The sequence below is a fragment of the Cheilinus undulatus genome, linkage group 18 (genome assembly GCF_018320785.1).
Source record: "Cheilinus undulatus linkage group 18, ASM1832078v1, whole genome shotgun sequence".
NCBI classification, from domain to species: domain Eukaryota; kingdom Metazoa; phylum Chordata; class Actinopteri; order Labriformes; family Labridae; genus Cheilinus; species Cheilinus undulatus.
In genome coordinates, this window is record NC_054882.1 from 17981365 (window position 1) to 18004838 (window position 23474).

General features: G+C 40.0%; 1 protein-coding gene across 1 annotated transcript in view; it reads left to right on the forward strand.

Annotated features, from left to right (window-relative positions):
• The window catches only part of plppr3a (phospholipid phosphatase related 3a), a 34608-nt gene that overhangs the window by 2103 nt on the left and 9031 nt on the right, over positions 1 to 23474 (forward strand). Inside the window, exons 2-6 of the mRNA XM_041813102.1 lie at positions 10350 to 10453; positions 10835 to 11020; positions 13701 to 13830; positions 17091 to 17286; positions 19288 to 19345. Coding sequence (XP_041669036.1) covers positions 10373 to 10453; positions 10835 to 11020; positions 13701 to 13830; positions 17091 to 17286; positions 19288 to 19345 — 651 coding nt within the window. The 5' untranslated portion in view covers positions 10350 to 10372. The remainder of the gene's footprint in view (positions 1 to 10349; positions 10454 to 10834; positions 11021 to 13700; positions 13831 to 17090; positions 17287 to 19287; positions 19346 to 23474) is intronic.

A 23474-nucleotide genomic window follows, 5' to 3' on the forward strand; every position in this document is an offset into this window, starting at 1 on the left:
TATGATACCATTGCCCTTAAGGTAAAAAAAAATATTGTGATGACATTTTGGCTAAATTGCCTAGGCTTAGTGATGATGTAAAGATGTGCTACTTTGTTCACAGGTGGCTCCCCAAACCACACATGCCAAAAGTTTGTCACAGGAGCTTTAAATCTAAGCACTTTTAAACTTATTTTCTATCTCAATATGTTAAATTCTTTTAAAAAAAAAACAAAAAGATGGTTTACTATATAGTACTTACACTATAAGGTGTTCAGTTTTAATGTAAAGATAGCTTCTGGAGGCGTAGATAACGGATGTCAAAGTGCAAATGTGATCATGGATGTCTGCAGCCAGGTGCCTCTCAGGTAATCTGTTATAAGTCACTTTTCTCATTAAAGTAGTCAGCTACCAAAAAAAAAATTACCAGCAGAAGGTAGACACAGCTGGTCAGTGTGCATGCATCTCTAGCATCTGGAATGCAGAGAGGACAGCATGATACCAAGGTTGCATGTTCATTCATTGTTTTGTTGAATAAACATCATCATGGTGAACTGACACAGCTGTGCAGCTTTTCCAGAGGCGTACGACATTAGGAAAAACCTTTAATACAGTATGCCAGTAGGTTTTTACATCAGCTGGCTTGAGCAAAAGTATTAGGGCACACCTTGAATTCAGGTGTTTCAATCATAACCTGTTGCCACAGATATATAAAATCAAGCACCTAGCCAAGCAGTCTTCATTTGCAAACATTTGTGACACAAAATGAGTCATCCTGTAGAGATCAGTGACTTCAAGCATGGAACTGTGATGCAGTAAGATGGTTTGTGACATATCCTCCCTGCTGGATTTTCCACAGTCAACTGTAAGTGATATTATTGGAAAGTGGAAGCATTTAGGAATAACAGCAACTCTGTCACAAAGTGGAATCCCATGTAAAATCCCAGTGCAGGGGGATCATGCTTCTCTGTTTGGTAATCAGCTGGCCGAGTCTGGGTTTGGTCGATGTCAGGGGAACGTTACCTGCCAGACTGAACTGTGCAAGCCATGAAGTCTGGTGGAGGAGGGATAATGGTATGGGGCTGTTTTTCAGGGTTTGGGCTAGGCCCCTTATCTCCAGTGAAGGCCAGTCTTAATGCTTCAGCATACCAAGACATTGTAAACAATACTATGCTTCAAACTTTGTGGCAGCAGTTTGAGGAAGGCCCTTTTCTATTCCAATATGACTGTGCCCCAGTGCAAAAACAAAGACTATAAAGACCTGTCCCAACTTCAGTGCCTGACCTCATAAATGCTCTACAGAAGGAATGGGCACAAATTCCCACAGAAACACTCTGAAATCTTGTGGAAAGCCTTCCAAGCAGACTGGAGGCTGTTATAGCTGCAACTCCATATTAAAGGGCGTGTACTTAAATATAATGTCATTACAGCCCATACAGGTGTAATGGTACAGCAGCCGAATACTTTCACCCATATAGTGTATCATTAATCTTGACATTTTTGCCCTGGAAAATGTAAAAAAAGGAAAAGGAGGATAGGAGGACCCTACCCTGGCCTGCAGCAGCATTAACAGGTATTGAAAACTACTATATATAAATAATCTGTGTCACGCTGATTATCTTGTTTGCTTTTATTGGTCTTAAAAATGCATCATCATTCATTTTTGTCTCCTTCATAACCACCTACAAATCCCTCATTCTCCTCCTTTAATTTGTCCTCCCTCTATTTGATGTGAGGTGGATGTTCTGGTGAATTTAAGATTTGTCTTTTTCATCAAGACTCTCTGAGCATAACAAATGTATATGATGAAGTTTGCCAAAGTACTTCAAATTTACTCTCAAAAGTCAAAAATCCTCTCTTCCATCCTATTATAAAACATGCAAACGGCAATCTGTTTTCATTATTGTTTTATCTGCCAATGGGTTTTTTTTCATTCAAGTGAAAAAAAACAAAGAACACTGATCAAAATCTGCTTAATCCCATGTGACGTTTCCTTTTGTTGTGAGACCAGAAGTCCAAAAATCAGAGATATCAAGTAGAAACTCTTCATTGATCAGTCAGCTTTCAACTGTTGAATTAACGGCAAACATGTTTAATTACTAATGACTTAAGTAATTTTCTGATGAAAAAGAAAAAATATCTTAGATTTCTCTCCCTCAGTTTTTCTGTTCCAAGTCATTTTAGAGGCAAAAAATTTTAAACATCAAGATGATCAATGATTAATTATCAATACAAATAGTCACATACATCAGCATTCTTAGGAGGTTTACAGCCAAATAATGAAAATAAGACCAGCAAAGCATCCTCCATCCTGTTTAAGAACATGACATTAAATTGTCTAATTTACTTCTAGAATGGTTTAAATAATGCACACACTAGATATGAAAGGCAAAGAGTGAGGCTTGAAAAGATTACAACAAGTAAAATTTTCTGCAATGGAGCAAGAAAATTTTACTGGACTGTCTTGAAATGAGATGTTTCACCAAAACGAGCCATCACAAGCATGATAGGACATATTTGGTGTGTTGCATCCTGAAACAAGATGTTTATTTGGACTTGTCTGGTCAATGTTACTCACAGTGCTTACTTACTTTTTTTGCTAATTTATATATAAAAAAACATAAAATATCACATTGAAATAACTATTCAGACATTTTACAACAACAAATTTAGCTCAGGTCCCTCCTATTTGTTTCTACACCTTGATTTGAGGGACATACTCTCTATAGAAGGCCTCACAGATCACACAAGAGCCCACTTTGAGTTTGCAAAAAATACCTAAAGGACTTTCAGACTGTGAGAAACAAGACCCTCCAGTCTGATGAAAACAAGACTGAGCTGTTTGGCCTCAATTCTAACCATAATGTTTGGAGGAAACCAGGCACCACTCATCACCTGCCCAATACCATCCCAACAGTGAAGCATAGTGGTGGCAGCATCATGTTGTGGGGGTGTTTTTCAGCAGCAGGGACTGTAAGACTGATCAGGGTTGAGGGGAAGCTGAATAGAGAAAAGTATTGAGATGTCATCACTGAACACTTGTTTGTCAGCGCTCAGGACCTCAGACTGGGCTGAAGGTTCACCTTCCAACTTGACAACAAGACAACACAGGAGTGGCTTACGACTCTGTGGATGTCCTAGAGCAGGGACTCTCAACGCTGGGGTCGGGACCCCGTTGGGGGTTGCGAGACACTGAGAGGGGGTCTCCAGATGCCTTAAAAAAAAAAACCTAATAACATATTTTAACACTGATGCCACTTTGCACTAGTTTTAACCAATTTTTAATCAGGTTTCCCCACCAATTTTGCGTTTTTTAACACTTTTACCTTAAAACCCATTTTTTGTCCATTTTAAACCCTTTCCTCCACTTTTTTCTGCCAGTTTTTGCCACTTCTAAATGAAATCTTGCAACTTTCTGCCTATTGTTGGCTCTGTGGACATATAATTGCCACTATTAACCCCTTTAAACACTTTTTAAGCCACATTCCACAATTTGATTTGCCCATTTTTGCCAGTTTCTGACAATTTCTGCCTCAGCTAACCTTTTATTCCCAGTTTATATCAATTTTCATCCCATTTCACCAAATGTACACCTATTTTTTTCCACTTTAACGCCATTTCAGCTGCTTTTTTAAATCCCCTTTTACCATTAAATATGCTCATTTTTGCCACTTGAACCCATTTTTGCCATTTTTTGGTTATTTTTGCCACTTTTATCCAACTTTTTGCATTTCTAACTAATTTCTTCTTCTTTTAAATCTAATTTCAAGACATTCTCCAGCATTTTTTGCCATTATTAACCCATTTTACCTTGTTTTGTTTTGTTTTGTTTTTTTTACCATATTTTAATTCTGTTTTTAACTAAAGGATTTACATGCATTTGCAAAAGTTTTCAAATTTCTGTTTACACTGTTATTATGGGGTGCTGAGCGTAGATTAATGGGAGAAAAAAAATTAGACTGTAGACTCAGGCTGCAGCATAAAATCTTTAAAAGTGAAAGGGGTCTAAATGGTTGATGAATGCACTGTACACTGCATCCTATCACCATCATCTATAGTTAGCAACATTTCTCAATAACACATCTGTTGTAGAAAAACAGCACAGTGATGCTACAACACACTACAAGCCTCCGTGTTGCTGGTCACTGACTCTTGTATCTTCCTCTCCTCTGACGGACTGTTGCTGTCTACCTCAGGCGATACAACCAACCCAGTCAAACCACACGCAGACAAAATGCTCACACAAAGCTTAAACTACGCACGCATGCAAACTCTGCCGACATGTTTGCAAGCACCAGCACACGGACGCTCAGACTGCTCATGCAAACATTTTGCAGCCACACACACGTCATGCCCCAGAGGACAAACGCTGGTGTGATAGATAAACGATGGCCCTTTCTTCACCAAAGAGGCTCAATCTGTGTGTTTTAGTGTGTTTGTTTTTTTGTGTGTTTGTGTGCGACAGAGTCATGGGGTGAGATTTAAATGCTGACTGGAGTAGGTCACTGATACCAAGCGGCTGAAAGAGTGACACCCAGGACCCTGTGTCTTCCTAAGCTGCTTTCAGCTACACTGGAATCCGTCCATCCTGATATCCCCCTTGTCCTCACCCCCTCCTCACCGACCCCCCTCCCCCATCAGATGTACACAAACCAGAGTCAGCTTTTTCCTCTTTTTGTATCATTTCCCTTCTTTACGTCTTTGATCTCAGCTTATCTTGTCCCCTGTTCTTTCCTGTTCTCCTCTTGTCTCCTTACTGCTCCTCTCCTATCCGTCTCCCTTTCTCTTGCCTCCTTTCCTCCTCACTTCTCTGCTTCATTTCTAACGGTCATGGAAATTAGACCGTAGAAGTCTTTGATTCTCCGCGCCGTACACCGCCTCAGGGTCAGGGCCCTCTTATCTCGGAGAGAAAGAGAGACAGACATGGAGAAAGGAGGAAGGAGATGAGAAAGAAGAGGGGGGGAGAGGTGTTAGCACAGTGGGGCAGATAGTGAAGGAAGGGAAGGTGAGGACAGGTGGAAAAAGCAGGGACGGATTTAACTACAGGAGTGAAGGTTTGTGGCAGAGCAGGTGAGGGAAATAAACAGCTAGAAATGTAGGATTGAGAGGAAGAAGAGAAGAGGGAGGAAGAGGCAGAAGAGAGCTTGAAAGGCCAGTTGAAGGGCCTTGAAGGGTAATATCAGGTCTGTTGACCTTGTGCTCTTAAAAAGCTTGACTTCAGTTTAAAAGTACTGTGACAAAAAGGAAGGACTGCTAGGAGAAAATGGCAAAAACACAAACACAGGACACCAAAAATCTTGAGTGAAAAGTATTTTAAAGTGCTGATTTTATTTATTAAGGGAAAAAACATCCAAACCTACCCTGCTATGTGAAAAGGTAATTCCCACCTAAACCTTACAACTGGCGGCTACAACTGCATTCAAGCCTGTTGAAGGCCCACAGCATCTCAATCGAATTTAAGTCTAAAACTTGACTAGGCCTCTCCAAAATCTTCATTTTGTTTTTTAAGCCATTCAGAGGTGGACTTGCTGGTGTGTTCGGGATCATTGTCCTGTTGCGTAACCCAGAGTGTAACCCTGCTCAACCCTGAGCTTGAGCTTAAGGTCACTGGGTTACGCAAGCCTTTCTGTTCTTTTTGGACAGCAGTGGTTTTGGCCTTGGCCTCCGCCAGTCTCTTTCTTATTGTTGAATCATGAACTCTGACCTTTATTGGGTCAAGTGGGGCCTGCAGGCCTTTAGATGTTCTGGGCTCTTTTGTGACCTCCTGAATGAGTCGTCAACGTGCTTTTGGAGTCATTTTGGTTGGCCAGCCACTCCTGGGAAGGTTCGGCGCTGTTCCAAGTTTTCTCCATTTGTGGGCAATGGCTCTTACCAAAGTTGACTGAGAGACATCATTGACTTTGTTTCTTATCTGTTATTGAATTTCTTTAGATGGAACTTTGATGTGTTGACTTTTGAGATCTTTAAGCCTACTTCACTTTGTCAGACAGGTTCTATTTAAGGGATTTCTTGGTCCAACAGGTCTATTAGTAATCAGGCCCCGGTGAAACTGGACTCAACATTCCCAAAACTGTTGTTCGCGATTTAACAAGGTGGAGGGGTACCTTTAGTGGCTGTTACTACAGTCTCATTGACAGCTCTCACCACTGATTGTCACCAACATTTGAGCGGCAGAAAACACAGTGGAGCAGCTAATTGTAATTTTTATTACAGTGTTTTCACCCTTATGGTCTTGTTTGCTCTTTACAGCCATTAACAAGCATTAATATTATTTTTTCTCTGCTGCCTTATCTGCTAAAAGCTCCTCAAGAACCTTAAAGAGTCACACAGCTGAAAGTTTCGGGAACACCAGACCTTTAAATGCCACAATGCAATCTGTTTTAAAAGTCAACATAAAAAAGACAAAAGCACAAAAACAAGTTTGGTGGGAAGCTGAATGAAACTCAGGTAATAAAATAAAAAGGTCAAGTGAAAAGTGGTGGCAAAATGAAGGTAGATTGGGAGGTGAAGATTGAAGGTGATGGAGGGAGCGATAAGTAAAATAGGGCACAGGGAGAGGTGGGAGAGGTAAAGAGCAGGGGATTGAGTGATAGAGAAGGAGGGGGGCAGATAAAGGACAGAGATGCAGAGAAAGAGAGACAGGCAGAAAATGAAGAGAAACGGAGAGCTGGAGGGAGAGATGTGAATATTTAACTCTGTTTAGTTTTCCATTTGGGCCCTTGGCTCTTCCTTCTCTCTGAGGCCTCTGATTGCCTTCAGGTTACTGATAGCAGGAGTGGAATGTGACTGAGGGTGTGTGTAAGGAAGATGCATTTAGTGTGTACAGTTTGTACACAGTTTATATTCTTCAGTCCATCAGCCCTGCAGTGTACCAGTTATTACTGAATGGCTATAAATGATATGGCTACAAATAGTATATATCCGAGAGACAGGTTAGAAACAATTATTTATAAGTGCAAACTAGTTCACGTTTAAAGTGCAAACTGTTTACAAGCACAGGCACTGATCCATGGTCTCACACTGTCGATCATTTAGGATAGAACGAAAGATTTCCAGTGAAAAGAGTTCTGACAGTTTCACACTGGAGAGTATTCCACGCAGAAGGGGCAGCAAAACTGAACGTCCTTTTTCCCAATTCAGTATTTTTATTTATTTAACCTTTATTTAAGTCTCAAAAATCATTGAGGTTTCCCTCATTTACAATGATGTCGAGATACAGACACATAAAAACAGAAAAAAAACAGAAGAATGATGCTCAGTTAAAACAATCACATACTGTAGTGAAATGATTTGAGAGCATTTCCTTAAATTGCCCAAGAGAGACTAAAATGCCAAACTCGAGAGTTTCCTGTAAATTGTTCCACACTTTAGGAGCATGAAAGCTAAAAGCAGATTCCCCAAATTCAGAGTGAACTCTTGGGACCTGCAGCATTAAACAGTCAGTAGAGCAGGTTCCCAGTTGCCAGTTCAGCATAGATGTTATATAAGTAGGGGTACATCCAATCAGGGATTTATGAATGAAAACATACAGGTGTTTGTCACGCCTTTGTGCCACAGAGGACCAACCAACTTTGTCATACAGAATACAATGATGAATGTTATAAGGATCCCCAGTTATGAATCTAAGAGCAGAGTGATAAACAGAATGTAGAGGTTTGAGTGTGGAAGCAGGAGCATGTCCAGAGACAATATCACCATAGTCAAGTACAGACAGCAAAATCACCTCAACTAAACTTTTTTGACTGTTAGGATGTAAATTAGCTTTATTTCTATTCAAAAACCTCAGTTTCTGCTGAAGTTTGCCAATGAGATTTTCAATATGCTGTTTAAATGTAAAAGATTCATCTATCCAAATACCAAGATACTTATACACTGACACCCTTTCAATACTGTTACCAGTAAGTGTGGATAGTTGTAGACTGTTAAAATCATTATCTCTAGCTTTAGAAAATATCATACATTTAGTTTTGCTTTCATTAAGTACAGTTTTAAGAGCACTAAAAGCATGTTGAAGTTTTACCACAGCCAGTTGTGCAGAAACAGCAGAGCAATGTAAAATAATGTCATCAGCATAAAGATGAAAATCACTGTCTGTTAAAGATGAAACAACATTTTTAATATAAATAGTAAATAAAACAGGGACCAAAACTGATCCTTTTGGGACACCTTTTGTGAGAGATAAAAACTCAGATTGGTTGTTTCCAGCCTTTACAAACTGTGATCTGTTAAAAAGATCATCATAAAACCAGTTACAAGCAATTAAATCAAACTCAATGTTATTAAGTGTCTGGATTAAAAGACCATGATTGACTTTGTCAAACGCTTTCGATATAAATCAATCAAAACAGCAGCACAGCACCTCCTCTTATCCATATTGGAAACAATACTATCAATAACCACAGTGGTTGCAGAGATGGTGCTGTGCTTCGCTCTAAAACCAGATTGATGGGGGCTTAAAACAGAGTTGAAATGTTTTGAGTTGCTTGTTAACCAGTGACTTTAGGATTTTTGACTGACAGGGTAGTTTGGGTATTGGACGATAATTGTTAGGAAAGGAATGTATTTAAAAAACAGTTAAATGCTCTATCAACATCAAGAATTTCAGAGGTGAGGTTTATGCTGCTCTGATAAAGGTCATTAATAAAAACTCCACCATTAAAATGTTTTAAATTCCTTTTAAAAACAATTTTTGATTTACTTTTGTTCAGGTGTGTATCTCTAACATAGGCTGTAGGGCAGTGATCACTTATCCCTAGATCACACATAGGGGGGCCAACATTTTGTCAGTCCTATTGTACAATGTTCTGTTGTATCATACCGTGTTGTGACATGTCTATCTTGTCGTCACATGCCTGCTGTGTCATGTATGGTAACATGCTTTATCATATCGTGTCCTGTCCTGGTGTGTGGTACTGTCCTGTGCCATTTTGTGCCTTATTGTGTCTTGTCAGATGGTAATGTAATGTACAATAACAAATTGTATTGTGGCGTATCATGTCGTGTTGTCCTGAGCCATTCTATGCTGTGTCGTGTCATATTGTAATGTTACGTATCATTTCGTGTTGTGTCATATCATCCCGTGCCATTCATTGTATCATATCATGTTACGTATCATATCATGTTATATGTTGTATCATTCTGTCCAGGGCCTTGCTTTGCCAAGTCATGTTGTGTCATGTGGTATCATATTGTATTCTTTAATACATAGTATTGTATATTATGGTTTACTTTTCCATTGTATTATATCCTGTCTCAAAGAATCATATTGAATCTCCTAAAATCGTATCATATTCTTAAACATATCAAATCATAAATTATTGTTTCATATCTCATCCTATTATAAAGTATTATATCCTATTTTAGATTTGACTGTACCTTATGGTATGGTATGATGTGTTATGTCATATCATACTGTATCATATCACATTCTATCTTACAGTATCACACTGTACCATACTTCGCCAGTTTGAATAGTCATGGCCTTGTATTATAGTATAGTATGATATGGTGCCATACCATTAAATTTATTCTTATCATATATTGTACAGTAATACGATGTTTAATATATTATCTTATCGTATGGCATTGTAATGCATCACATCGTATCATATTACATTGTATCGATCTTGTCGTATCATATTGTAACTGTATCGTATTGTATTGTATCCTACTGTGTCATACTTTGTATCCTATTGATTTTACTGTTTTTGTTAAAATAACATCTGTATTATACAGGGTTAAAGTAATGTAGTAGAGTATAGTATGGTTTGGTATGGTTTCTTGTGATGATATTATATCATCTAGAACAGTACCATATAGTCATTAATTACTTTATATCATATCATACTACATCTTACTATGTCACACCATACCATTCATTGAGTGCACAGGTATCGTATCCAATGGTATGGTATGGCATGGCATGGCATGGCATTGCATGCTATAGTGTGTTTGGACTTACCCTACGATTCCTTGTCTTACTTTTTTCAAGGGCATCTCAATAACCTTCTTTATGTAGGAAATCACTCCTTCTGGTTATTAAAAGTGCATTTGCAGACTTATGGGCTTAATTATTGAATTGTACGAGTGTGGAAGAACAGTTAATGCACCTCATTACCACAAATGCTTACAAATAAGCACAGAATACATTTAAACTTCTGCTGACTGTAGAAAGGTATTCCTCATTAAACCAACAAAACATCTCGCAGTCTAAACCAGCCTTTAAAAACTTTCTGAGCCGATGTTTTATTTATCAGATAACTCTGGCCTGGCAGAAGCTTGAACGCTTCTTGGATGCTTTTAGAAATACTGATGGTAAAAATCCATACAAGTACTCTGAAACTCCTCTTCACAATCTGTTTTCCCATCAGGCTGTGACTGGTCCCACCCCAAGATGACGTCCCCCAAAAACAAAGCCAAGAAGAAGCCTCCCAAAGACAGCATGACACTACTGCCATGCTTTTATTTTGTAGAGGTGAGTGTGGATGAAATGAATGTATTGATGGATCCCTTTTTTATTTACCAGCTTGCTTGGCTGTGATGACTCATTACATTTACTGAATCAATAAGAAGTTGAATCATGTCTCTGCTGTATGGAGTCATGCTAACAGTCAGCTTTTAGACATCAAGATGAATCTGACCTCAACTGAAAGCAGAGTTGATGTTTTTCATGAGACAGTACTTACTCTCTTCTTCTCCTTTGTGAGTGTGAAAGTGTGTATTAGTTAAGAGATGAGATAAACTAGATGAATCACCTCTTTCAAAGCAAATATTAAATGCGAGTCACTCTTTGTCCTTGTCCTTGTATGTGTGTTTATTTGCGTCTGGCTTCATTTCTGTGTGCACACCTGCATAGCTCCCCATCGTCCTGTCCTCCTTGGTGTCCCTGTACTTCCTGGAGCTGACAGATGTGCTGTCCCCGGCCGTGGTGGGCTTCCGTTGCCATGACCGCGACCTCTCCATGCCCTACGTGGAGACGGGCGATGAGCTCATCCCGCTGCTGATGCTGCTGAGTTTGGCCTTCGCCGGTCCTGCAGCATCCGTAAGTCAATCTCACACACAGATACGAACACATTCACATGTTGGAGGATAGGTGGGATGGAGGGAAGTTTCTGATTTGTGCTTAGCTTGGGTTCATTCATTGATATGTAGGCTATAGGTACCAAAATTTCCAGTGGATATACAGTATTAAATGTGCCCTTGAGATAGAAGCCTTGACCTGTGCCCCTTTACACGGCAGAGTATGTATAATGTAGGCGTAAATCAAGCTTCTATTTGATAATATAGGCTCTATCTCCTCTACCTCTACATCTCTGCTGATGGACCACACTGCTGCTGATGCTGGCAAAGCTTAACCTCCTCCACCCCAGCCTCCACATTTATAGCATAAAGCTTGTTGCACCCTCATATTCAGATTCATGCTACTGTGGGTTGATTGCTTTTGAACTAGTTTTATTGTATTCAGTTTGCACCGTCATAAATGTATCTGTCCATATTGGGGTCTGTAGGTAAGCGCTCCCTGAAAAGTCAAAGCGGGCTTACCCAGGGAGCATCTGCCAAGTAAAACTGTATATCCATTTTCAATAAAATGGATATACAGTTTATGAGAGCATTCCTGACTGAACTGGTAGTAAGTTGAACAGTGAAAACAGTGGCAGTTTTACAATTTTGTATATTTCATACACACCTGGCATTCCAATACATTCATGCGTTCTTTTGGTACAAATGCAATGCATGCAATCCCTCTGGCTTGTTATGCTATGCATTGATTCTATACAACCTCTACATGAAAGTCTGACGCCAAAACTGTGGAGCATGCACACAACACTTATAGTGCCTATGAAAAGTATTCACCCCCTTGGATGTTTTATCTTTTTATTGATTTTGTAAATCAATCATGTTTGATAAAAGTTGACTTATTTGACACTCCAGAACATTCACCTCTAGGTGTCTTTACACCATTTCTGTGTAGCTTACGCTGAATTTCTTGGATTATTGTCTTGTGGGAAAATAAATGTTCTCCCAAGCTGTAGTTCTCTTGCAGACTGAAAAAACTGTCATATATGAATTTTATATATTTTGCCGCATTCATTTTAACCTCAACCTTTACAAGTCTCTTCAGGTCTGGGTGCTAAAAAGCATCCCCACAGCATGATCCTGCCGCCACCATGCTTCACAGTGGGGATGGTGTGTTTGTAGTGATGTGCAATGCATCATTATGGTCTCATCAGACCAAAGAACTTTCCTTTACTTGACCATGCCTTTTGGCAAACTCTAGTTAAGATTTCAAGAGTTTTCTTCAACAATAGTTTCTCTTTGCCACTCTCCCATAAAGCTTTGACTGGTGAAGAACCTAGGTAGCAGTTGTATGCAGAGTCTCTCCCATCTCAGCTGCTGAAGCTCATAACTCCTTCAGAGTAGTCATAGGTGTCTTTGTGGCCTCTCTCACTAGTCTCCTTCTTTTACAGTCACTCAGATGGTGAGGACAGTCTGATCAAGGCAGAGCTACACATGTCATATTCCTTCCATTTCTCAATGATGGATTTAACTGAAATCTGGGGGATGCTCAGTGTCTTGCAATGTTTTTCTATCCATCCCCTGACTTACAGTTTTCAGTAATAGAACCTGGACCTTCCAGATACAGATGTCTTTATACTTTATTTACCGCACTCAGGTGATCCCCATTTCACCAATAGTGGAACAAATAGCACCAATTTATGCAATCACTTATTTTACCTTCCATATTTTTGTTTAATTGACATTACTTTTTAGAAATCTGTTTTGTCCTTGACATTAAAGAGGGTTTTTCTGTCAATTATCTTTGTCAAAAAAGACAATTTACATTGACCACAATTGATTCATAAAATCATGAAAGGGTAAAACATCCAAGGAGCTGAATACTCTTCATAGGCACTGTAGGCCAGTTTGCGCTTTGTTAAGGTGTATACATGCAGGAGTAGGTAGGCAGGTATTGGTCCTACTTAGAGAAACTCAGTTTAGCCTGATTTAACCTCAGCTAACATTTTTACATCAATTTTAAAGTCCAGTTTTATCAAGCTCAAGCTCCATTTAATCATGCTGATTTGGTGATATTGGACCTGTGACTCATGCACAAACTGTTGACTAATGCTGCCTCACAAGAACCAAATCTTCCCTTATTGGAGTCAGCAGCATGGAGTCATTTTTTCACAGAGGAGCAATGATCTCATTTGTGTCTCAGGGATTTTGGAGTTCTACTAAAGTCAAAAGACAAATACACAGATCAGAGAAGTACACAATCGCACAGCTTCTCAAACACTCACAAAGCAAATTCAATCTCCCCTCAGAAATGCAGAATCAATGAAACATTGATAAATACACACCTGGCATTCCAATACACACCGCCAGACATAGCACAAGCCTCCCAGATCAATATACACCCTCTCTCTCACACACACACAATGGCAATCCATCAGCAGCATGGAAACGAGCAGACCTCTCCAGCGCTCATCTATCACTCTGATTGGAAGTGATCACTGTTCAATAGCACCTTGCCTCCATTCTCTGTACTCTCGCTGTAGATCAGGATCACAGGATTGGATATTTGACATTAACAGCAGTCTACCTTTTGTCCCTCCTTTTGTCTCCGTCCATCTCTGCTCATTTTACATGTGTCAAAAAATGTGAAGACTACTCAGAGATGTGCTTCTGTCTTACCTTTTTATCTACTTCTCCTCTCACAGATTATGATGGGGGAGGCCCTCATGTACTGTATGCAATCCAAACTGAAGTCATGTCCCAAGTCGGAGAGCAGCATCAACGCTGGAGGCTGCAGCTTCAACTCCTTCCTACGCAGAACCGTGCGCTTCGTCGGTACGTCCACCCACCAATCCTTTAGGGGTGTTTGTTGTAAGGGAGAGATTATGAATGATGTTTACAATGTGATCCGTGACATTTTAGAGGTTAGTGAGTCGGTGAGTGTCTGCTTTTAGAGGGGGATAGCTGTTATCATTTTGAAGTGATGTTCTTTTTAAGATGCCTTTCAACCAAGTGGTTCCCAAGCTTTTTTTGATGATAGACCAAACCGTGATTTTAAACACCTGTGGCAACGGGTCTGATTAAAACACCTGAATCAATAATTAACATGTCTGGCCAGATATTTCTGTCCATATACTGTATGTCTTCAATAAAACACTTAACTAACACAAACAGCCACCGTAGTGATTCACACATTATAAAAGTAAACTTGGGTGGCAGGGGGTCATTCAAACTGCCTCCTTTCTTAGGTTTAGTTTCTGCTCATATGACAGTATTTATCAGCAGGATGAAGAACTAAAATGTTAAATATCATCACTTGCTTCTTGAAATGTTTCACTTGATAGTCCATATACAGCCAGTGAGTATTAAAGCCTACTGTCAATGAGACTGCACATTGACACTATCATCCATTTCTTTTCATTTTTAAGATATATTATTTTTTAAAGATACTGGGGATTTTATTTTTTCAGCAAGGGGGACAGTGGAAAGAACTGGAAGCAGGGGTGAGAAAGTAGGAGAAAGACTTGAGAGAAAGAAGCCACAGGCTGAACTTGAATCTGTGCCACCCATGATGTGGGACGCTAGGCCATCTACACCCCAGAAGCTGAATTCCAAACCTGAAATGTCACTCCTCTAATAGTGTCTGGTCCTGCTGAAAGTGGTCCCAGGATGCCCATGTGCTCTCGCGTTGCTTCCAGTGCAAATCTGCAGTTTGGGACTGCTTCCAGTGTGACACAGAAGTGCCTTTTTTAGTGCTTTTCGCCCTCATTGTGAGAAATTTATGAGTGACAACAAAATGTTGGTTTTCTGTTAAGTAAATACTTATGAGGTGCCATTTTTATTGAACAGAATCCTCAATTCAAAACTAGAAGTAGACACCAGAGCTTGTCCATTCTTGTCCTTTTGTGTTGACTGTATTGGCTGTAAATAGTGACAGAAATATTCATATCTGTCGATCTCATTTTTTCTTTTTAAGTTAATACCTGCTGATACAAATATCATGCCTATTGCATTGTGCATCCCAACTCTAAATTGCCCATAGATGTGAGTGTGAGCATGGCTGGTTGTTTGTCTCTACATATCAGCCCTGTAATCAATTTGCAACCAGTCCAGAGAGTACCCTGCCTCTCATCCATTGACAGCCGAGATCGACTTCAGCTCCCCTCCTTGACCCCAAACAGGATAAGTGGTATAGATAAAGGATAGATAAAGGGTGGATAAATGCACATTGTTGTGCTTATTGACCATCTGTGCTAAATTTTGAATGTAATGTGAAGCATTTTTGGTTGAATGTTTGCATGAGAGACAGCACAATAAAAGGGAATTGTTCAGTTGCAGATTTAGCATCTATGGTGATGTATTAGGTGGTCTTGTTAAGCCTTATTTTTTCTATCTATGCTCTGTGATTGCTAATTCAGCAATAAAATGTATTGTATCATAAGAATCTACACCAGGGATGTCCAAACTTTTTCCACTGGGGGCCACATATGGAAATACACCAGGATGTTGGGGCCACTTTAATATCCACAAAGCGCGGTGTATGGCATTAAATAAGTCAGAAGCAGAATAAAGGAGGAGCTGGGGTGAAGGAGGGTTGCAAGAGCAGCTTGAGAGAGTTACACAGCGTGGCCAGGCAGGAGCAGTTTAAATGGGAGCATGAGAGCAACTGGCCAATAGCATGCTTAGAGCAAATCAGCTGGCCATCAGCTGATGAAAGCTCATATTAGATTTGCTGGATGGGGGAAGATCTTTACTCTGTGGCCTGCCTGAACTAATGCTAAATGCTTTATTTAATGGCTAACAAGGAAAAGAGACAATCAGTTTCAGGTTTTTGGGGGTTCCAATTAAATTCCAGGGGGCCTTGTTTTGCCCTAGCTACTACTGGCTCCGCCCCTGGAATATTAATGAAACTGCTATGTGCTGCCGAAACTCATCAGGAAGTGAGAAAACAAGATATTATTTTGATTGCCAATATTTTTACCATGTAAAAAGTTGTCCCAGTTTAGTCACAAAAAAAACACATCAATAAGTTCTTCTTGTTGAGATGTTTGTTTCAAGAATTTTCTGTGGGCCAATCAAAATTGGACCGCGGGGCTGCATTTTGCCCTCGGGCCATAGTTTGGACACCCCTGGTCTACACAAAAGTGAAACTGGGTGTTTTTTTCCCCTGTATTCAGAGTACAGGACTGAGTATAGAGTCTGAAACATGGATGAGAGAGTGGGGATGATATTTAGTAGATGATGTTAGTCGAGCCTGAGGCTGCATATTGCATGACTTCTCCCTATGTATAAAGTATGTGCAAGCTAACCTCTGAGCTAAATCAACACTGCAAAGGAAGTTGTCAAGTGCATAAGTGTGAAAGCATTCTTATGCAGCGTTTACATTCAGATGTGTTTTTTCTCACACATATTGTATTCTTCACACTTTTTTGAGTAAGTGCATTATTATACATGCATACTACATCATTGTGTTTCATGTCTGCTGTTCTGTCTTAAATTTACCACCTGTATTGCCATCATATGGATGGATAATCCTTTGAAATAATGTTTTTGGATTTTGAAATGTCACATTTAGTGGGGATCAGGTTACCTACAGTGCATACACTGTAAATAAATGTCAGCTGTCTTTATTTAGGAAGCAGTTTCTGTTGTTCAGATGGAAATCAGTTTTGGCTGTGAGTAATTCCACACACCGGCTGAGCCTCCAACATGATTATATTTCAGAGTGAGGAAATAAGCTAATTACATGCATTAAATGAAGGGTGACTTAAAATGAAACAGACTTGATATAATGCTCTACAGGAAATATCTGGAGGCTGACATTGAGCTTTGAAGTGAAAGGAGTAATTCACCTTGCCAAATTTCTCCGTCTGAAGAAAAGCTTCATAACCTAACAGACTGGTGTCACTTCAGGTTAGAAGAAAGAAATTTCAACATTGTTTTCCTCTGCAGGTGTTCCCAAATGAACAGCTCAAAGTGGTGAAACCCTCCAGGGGCTTTTAGTTCATTTACCGAGGCCGCCTCACCACATCTAAATCTGTCTCCTTCCCCTCTCTCTCATTCTCTCTCTCTCTCTCTCTCTCGCTCTCCCTCAGGTGTTCATGTGTTCGGTCTCTTGGCAACAGCCTTGGTGACAGATGTCATCCAGTTAGCGACCGGTTACCACGCCCCGTTCTTCCTCACCGTCTGTCAGCCCAATTATACGGCACCGGGGGTGTCATGTGACAACAACGCCTACATCACAAGGGACATCTGTATGGGGAAGGACCAGTACGCCATCATGTCGGCGAGGTAAGACGCAGGAAGTCACCATCTGTCTGGCTTCTAAAGATACACTGAATACAAAGATTGTAAGGAGATATTTATATACCATTCAGTTCCACTTTAATAATGATTGTTTTTATCCCTCCTGCCACAATGTTATTAGATACGGAAGACTGCAGAATAAAGCAGTCTGAGTCATTTGGTTTGCTAGTTAATGTACAGCAGTGGCTCTCAACCTTTTTTCCTAAGGGACCCCCCTACTCACATCTAAGAAAAGCTAAACCCCCTCAGGACCCACTTAGAAAAATTAAACATCAATTTTAATTATTTTTATTGACAATTTCACAACATAATAGGCATACTGACTTACTTAGTTGCCAAAAGATCGATGTGTAGCCCATCCATGATTACAACAGCATATAAGGGCCACTCAAAAAAAACAAAAAAAAAAAAAGAAGAAATATGATTCGAGATATATTCAAGAGAAAAATTAAATTTTCAAGTTGAAAATGTCATTAATTCGTAAAGGCCAGAGTTATCAAAACTCATTCGCATGTGAACTGGATTAAAGGAGATTAAAGAGGAAAGAGATATTCTCTGGTATAAATAATGCATTATTTGCTTTTAGCTGGACTTTTAAAAAAATGGCTTAAAACTTGTTATTGTTGCAGCTATAACTCAAATTTGCAGAGTCTGTATTTAGCATTCTAATGAAGATGCTCTTTAGCCTAGTGGTGTGTAACACACACATAGGTCAAGCCCCAGCATATGGGTATTAGACGGGCATTATACGCCCAGGCAGACATAAAAGATTACAGCTTAGTATAGTGGATGCAGGGATGATCCCTGTAGTACAAATGAACAAATGTTTCTACTTTGATATGACCGATGTTAGCAAAGGGCAGTCCTTACCTCCTACAGTCTAAGCTCAAAGAGTTTGATATTTAGGGAAATGAAGCAAGCAGGCTGTTAGCTTAATCTGTACAAAAAGGCTTATTGTAGACTAGAAACAAGTTCAAATCAGGCCTATGCCTCTTAACTCCAGTGAAGGCCAATCTCAATGCTTCAGCATACCCAGACATGTTGGACAATGCTATGCTTCCAACTTTGTGTCAACAGTAGAAAAGGCCCTTTTCTATTCTAATTTGACTATACTCCAGAGCATAAAGCAAGGACTATAAAGACATGATTTGGTGAGTTCAGTGTGACTGACTTACGCAGAGGCTTCCATTGAGCACCTTTGGGATGAACTGGAACAGAGATTGCTCGCCAGGCTTTCTCATCCAACATCAGTGCCTGATCTCATAAATGCTCTACAGAATGAATGGGCACTCAAACACTCCATCTTGTGGAAAGTCTTCCAGTAAGAGTGGATGGAGGCTGTTGTAGCTGCAAAAGGGAGGGCCAACTCCATATTAAAGTACATGTATTTGAATACAATGCCATTTCAGTCCATAAAGTATATGTGGTTTTGGACACAGCCCAGGATTTGTTATAAACTCAGCATCAACTAGCTAACTAAAGCTCCAACTGAAAACACAAGTGCAAAAATTGGCTTATGAAATACATATGAGTGTATTACTATAACACTGATATAACCAACACACCATTTAAAAGAGGGTAAGGTAAACACTTCGGAGCAATTAGCATGCTTAAATGAAGAGGGCCCTTGTAGGTGAAATTAAGTGAGATTTTGGGATTCAGTTTGAGCTAAATCTTAATTATCAGCCTTGACAATAACTCATTAGCCTTCCCATTATCTTCTCACTAATGCCCCACAGTGTTCTTTTTGTTTACTAGTGCTCACATCCGATGATGCGCATGCAGTTTGACAAACATAGCCGGGCAGCCTCTCAGGTTAATGTCAAATATAATCAAGACAAAGAAAAAAGCATGAACAGCCATGAAAGATGTATTCATGTCGATGCAAAAAGGTCTGTAAACTCACAACCTGCACGACTTATTTATGAAAATGTTCATCTTTATTATTCTGCTTACACATTTGACTCTTCCCTTTTTTCTCCTCAGGAAAACATTTCCATCCCAGCATGCAACGCTCTCTGGCTTCGCTGCTGTTTATATCTCAGTAAGCACTTGTTTCTTCGTGTACATTGTGTAGGATGTATTTCTGTGGCATATTTTAAATACTTGCATGTATCTCTAAATGTATCATTTCTTTGATTTCAGTCCACATTTCTTCCTCCTTGGGACTTTTTCTTTCTTAAGTTTGCATGACTTTGTGCCGATGATAGACATAATATTCATCAGCTTAATTATTAGTGTTGATGAAACCTGTCCAGATGCTCTCGTTTTAATACTTTACAATCTTTGCTGATGGCAACATGAAATTATTCCCTGCTTTTCTAGCCAGAATGAAATAACCATCACTTTATACCAAAGTCATGATCACATTGCAGTGTTTACTCACTGAGACGTCCGGATTTGAGACTTCTATACCCTGAGGCGAGCCTGGAAAGCAGATGAATCTGCAAGCTTGTGTTTTATTTGCTCTGGCAGAAGAGTCTGGTCCCCCTCCCACTCAGACAGATATCCATCCAACCTAATTCAGGTCAGCCCAATCACAGCTGTTTATTTTAAAGGATGCTGGTCTGAGACTTGAGGCTTTTTGTCAACAATATGGATGGGAACAACATGTACTAAATCATGCCAAATATGCATGTAGTTTGTTGAGGAAGGAGCCATGTGAATAGATGCTGGAACTAGCTGCTTAGCTTAGCGTCTTAACAGCATATCATGTTATTCACATGGAGTGTTTTTGGTCCATGATAAAGATTGGACAACACAACACAACACAACGTGGGCAACTTTGAGTGAAGCCATAATATTTCAAGCTCTCCTTCCTGACTGGCTGCAGAATAGCTCATAAGCTCCAAATCCTCCATGTTTACAGATGGGACATGAATCAAACAAAATCAAAAATGCATGTCAGCTATAGTTTTCTCGAGCAGAGATTCTTGTGACAGATAAATATTACTCCACTGATTTGTGTTCAAGTCTAGCTTTTGATGCTGCAGCCTCAATTCCAAAAAAGTTAGGATGCTATGTGAACTATAAATAAAAACATAATGCAATGATATTCAAATTTCATAAGCCCATATTTCATTCATAGAACATAAACAACATGTCAGATGTTGAAACTGAGACAGTTACCATTTTATGAAAAATATAAGCTCATTTTGAATTTGATGGCAGCAACACATCTCAAAAAAGCAGGGACGGGGCAACAAAAGGCTGGAAAAGTAATGAAAACATTACGGCAAACAAACTGGCAACCGGTCAGTGTGTTTTAGATAGCCAGAGTCCATCAGAATTAAAAATGGGCAGGGGTTCCCCTAATGCAAAAGACTGTCTAAAAATTGTGTAACAATTTTGGGAAATGTTCCTCAATAAAATATTGTAAAGACTTTGAATATCACACCATCCTCATTGCATAATATCATCAACAGATTCAGAAGATCATGAGAAATTGCTGTTCCCAAGGGACAATGTCAATATTGGAGGCTACTGATCTCCAGGCCCTCAGGCAACACTGCATTAAAAACATACATGATTCTGTACTGGAAGTCACTGCATTAGCTTCTCGAGAAATCATTGTCCGACAGCACAGCAGTCAGTTTTATAAGTTAATGCTATGTTTCTATGAGAAAATGCCATGACATTTATACGGTTCTTCTAGCATGTGTCATGGAGGTATTTTTACATCACTGTAATACAACCGGATGAGGCTGAGGTGTATTGTCCATCTTGTTTTTTTTTTTAAATATATGAAAAGTAAATGGACTGGAGGTTGCTTAGTGCTACTTTAAATCTTCTCACTACTCAAAGTGCTTTCACACTACAGGTCACATCTACCCATGCCTATTTACACCACTTTCACAAACTGATAGTGAAGACTGCTATGTAGAGGTTTTTTTTCTGTATTAGCTAATCCCATTTATTCACCATACAATGCAGAACTTTTAGGCATGTTTGGACCGAAAAATGAGACTGAAGTAAGGCATAGATGTGGCGAGTAAGTCAGCCTGGGGATACTGTTGGGTAGGAATGAGGATTGACACAACCTCAGTAGCACTCTGGATGTCTTTGCACATTACTATGAGCATGGGAAAATAAGAAAGTCCATACCTATAGGGCGAAGTAAAGGGGGGATGTAGTGAGTGAGCATGACCTATTTTGCCATCCAGGCAGGTAGGAGGGTTGTGACAAGCCCTTGGTCCTGACATTGACGTCCAAAAGGCACAAAAACTGTTGGTGGTCTTTTCACATTACCAGATGTGAAAAGGCCCAGACATAAGAGATGCCATCGAGCTTGACCTTGGCTGCCCAGGAACACATATGTGCCGACACGAGTCGAGCTTGGTGGCACCCCCATTGCCCAAGCCCCAGGTTGAGGCACATCAGACCCTGCACAGTACTGTGTATTCATACACATTGGCACACCACTGATGCAGCAGTGGAAATTTTCCTTCCCAATAACACTGATATGTGACTACAGGAGCTGGACATCGAACCCCTGACCTTCCAGTTAAGATGGCCAATTTTACCACTGATCGACAGGCAGACTGTGGTCTGTGCCTGTTATTAAATACCCTTGAAAATTTGCAGTTAACCTAGATGTTCAAATGTATTCAGCTCTGTGAACATGTTGTGATGTCGTCCAGTGAAGATTACATCCAATTCCCTCATTCCATAAACACCGGGACATTCTTGGTTAAGACATATTCAGGCATTTGAATTTACATCCAAGCACATATTGTTGAGCTGTATTGCTATTCTGCAGTCCATTGCTGACTGCAGCACTTTGTGAGCTGTTTGGCGGAGTAGCACTGTCATTTTTCCTAGAGGTAACAACCCCACACACAAAGAGCCACAAACACACAGTCTTTACCCCCAATGGCTATTGTGAGCTACCGGCTGAATCACTGCTGCCTCACTGAGCGTGCTCATTAGAGCTCACCAGACACATTTCTGATGAGAGTGAAAAGGCAAGAGAGGAGGAGGAAAGCATCGGCTTTGGCAGCTAGAGAAACAACATTTTGTCTGATCTCTGCAAAGTTGAGAAACAAATCAAAACACTGAACAGTTTTTCTTCAGTGTGTCTCAGTCATAAGCACCACATTAGCACATGTGTGTCTTGTATTCAGTTTGTGTGGCAACTTCAATGATGTGAAATACTTCTTACAGTTTCTCTCATATATTTTATCCCTGTAGAAATTCAGAGGAACTCTGCAAATCACTTCTAAAGGCAGACAAACGTTTGAAATATGTTGAGAATATACAAAATGTCACCCCGCTGACAGATTGCCCCCAACTCTCCTGCTTTAAGAAAACTACGACTTTTTATGCTCAGTGCTAGATGGACAGGCTTGTTAAAATGGATATTTTTGCAAAGCTGGCTTTTCCGTCACTCAGCCGCCGTCTTTTTTATGTAAACGAAATATAGTGTGCATGCAGAGAATCTAAATGTGGCTGTGAATATATTCATTCTGCCTTTCTTTGACCCCCCCTCTCCTCTCCTTTTAACTGTCAAAAATGTTTCATTTTAATGACCTAGTTAATCTAATATGCAGCATGCACTCCTTTCTTTGAAAGCTCTCACACCGTCAGTTAGATGGTATTGTTTACAGCAGTCTCATAGGTCTCTAAGAATGCGAGAGAGTTCATTTAGTCTCCTGTGTAACCACACTTAAAAGAGAATTTAGTCAGGACCACTTTGTCAAAAAACACATGAATTGTGGCTATAAATTATTCTTGATTAGCAGTTATTTATTAGCACTTAATGCTGTTATTTATGTTTGGCGGTGTGGCTGTTCTGGGATCCCCCTGCCCTTACACGAGCCTACCTGGACAGTATCAAGCAGGATCAGCAGAGAGAGAAGCAGCAAAACCCAGAGCAGAGCAGGCATTCATGACAACAGAATGACACTGGTTATGTCAGAAGCAGAATAAAGGAGGAGCTGGGGTGGAGGAAGGTTGCAAGAGAAGCTTGCAGAGAGAATGGCAGATCGTAGCCAGGTAAGAGCACGTTAAATAAGGCAGTCTGACAGCGATTAGCCAAATATTGCTGTTATTTAGGATTGGCGGTAGAATGAAGGAGGAGCTGGGGTGGAGGAAGGTTTCATGGGCAGCTTGCACAGATAGAGCTTGCTTAAGGTAAATCAGCTGGCCGTCAGCTGATGAGCACTCAGCTGATC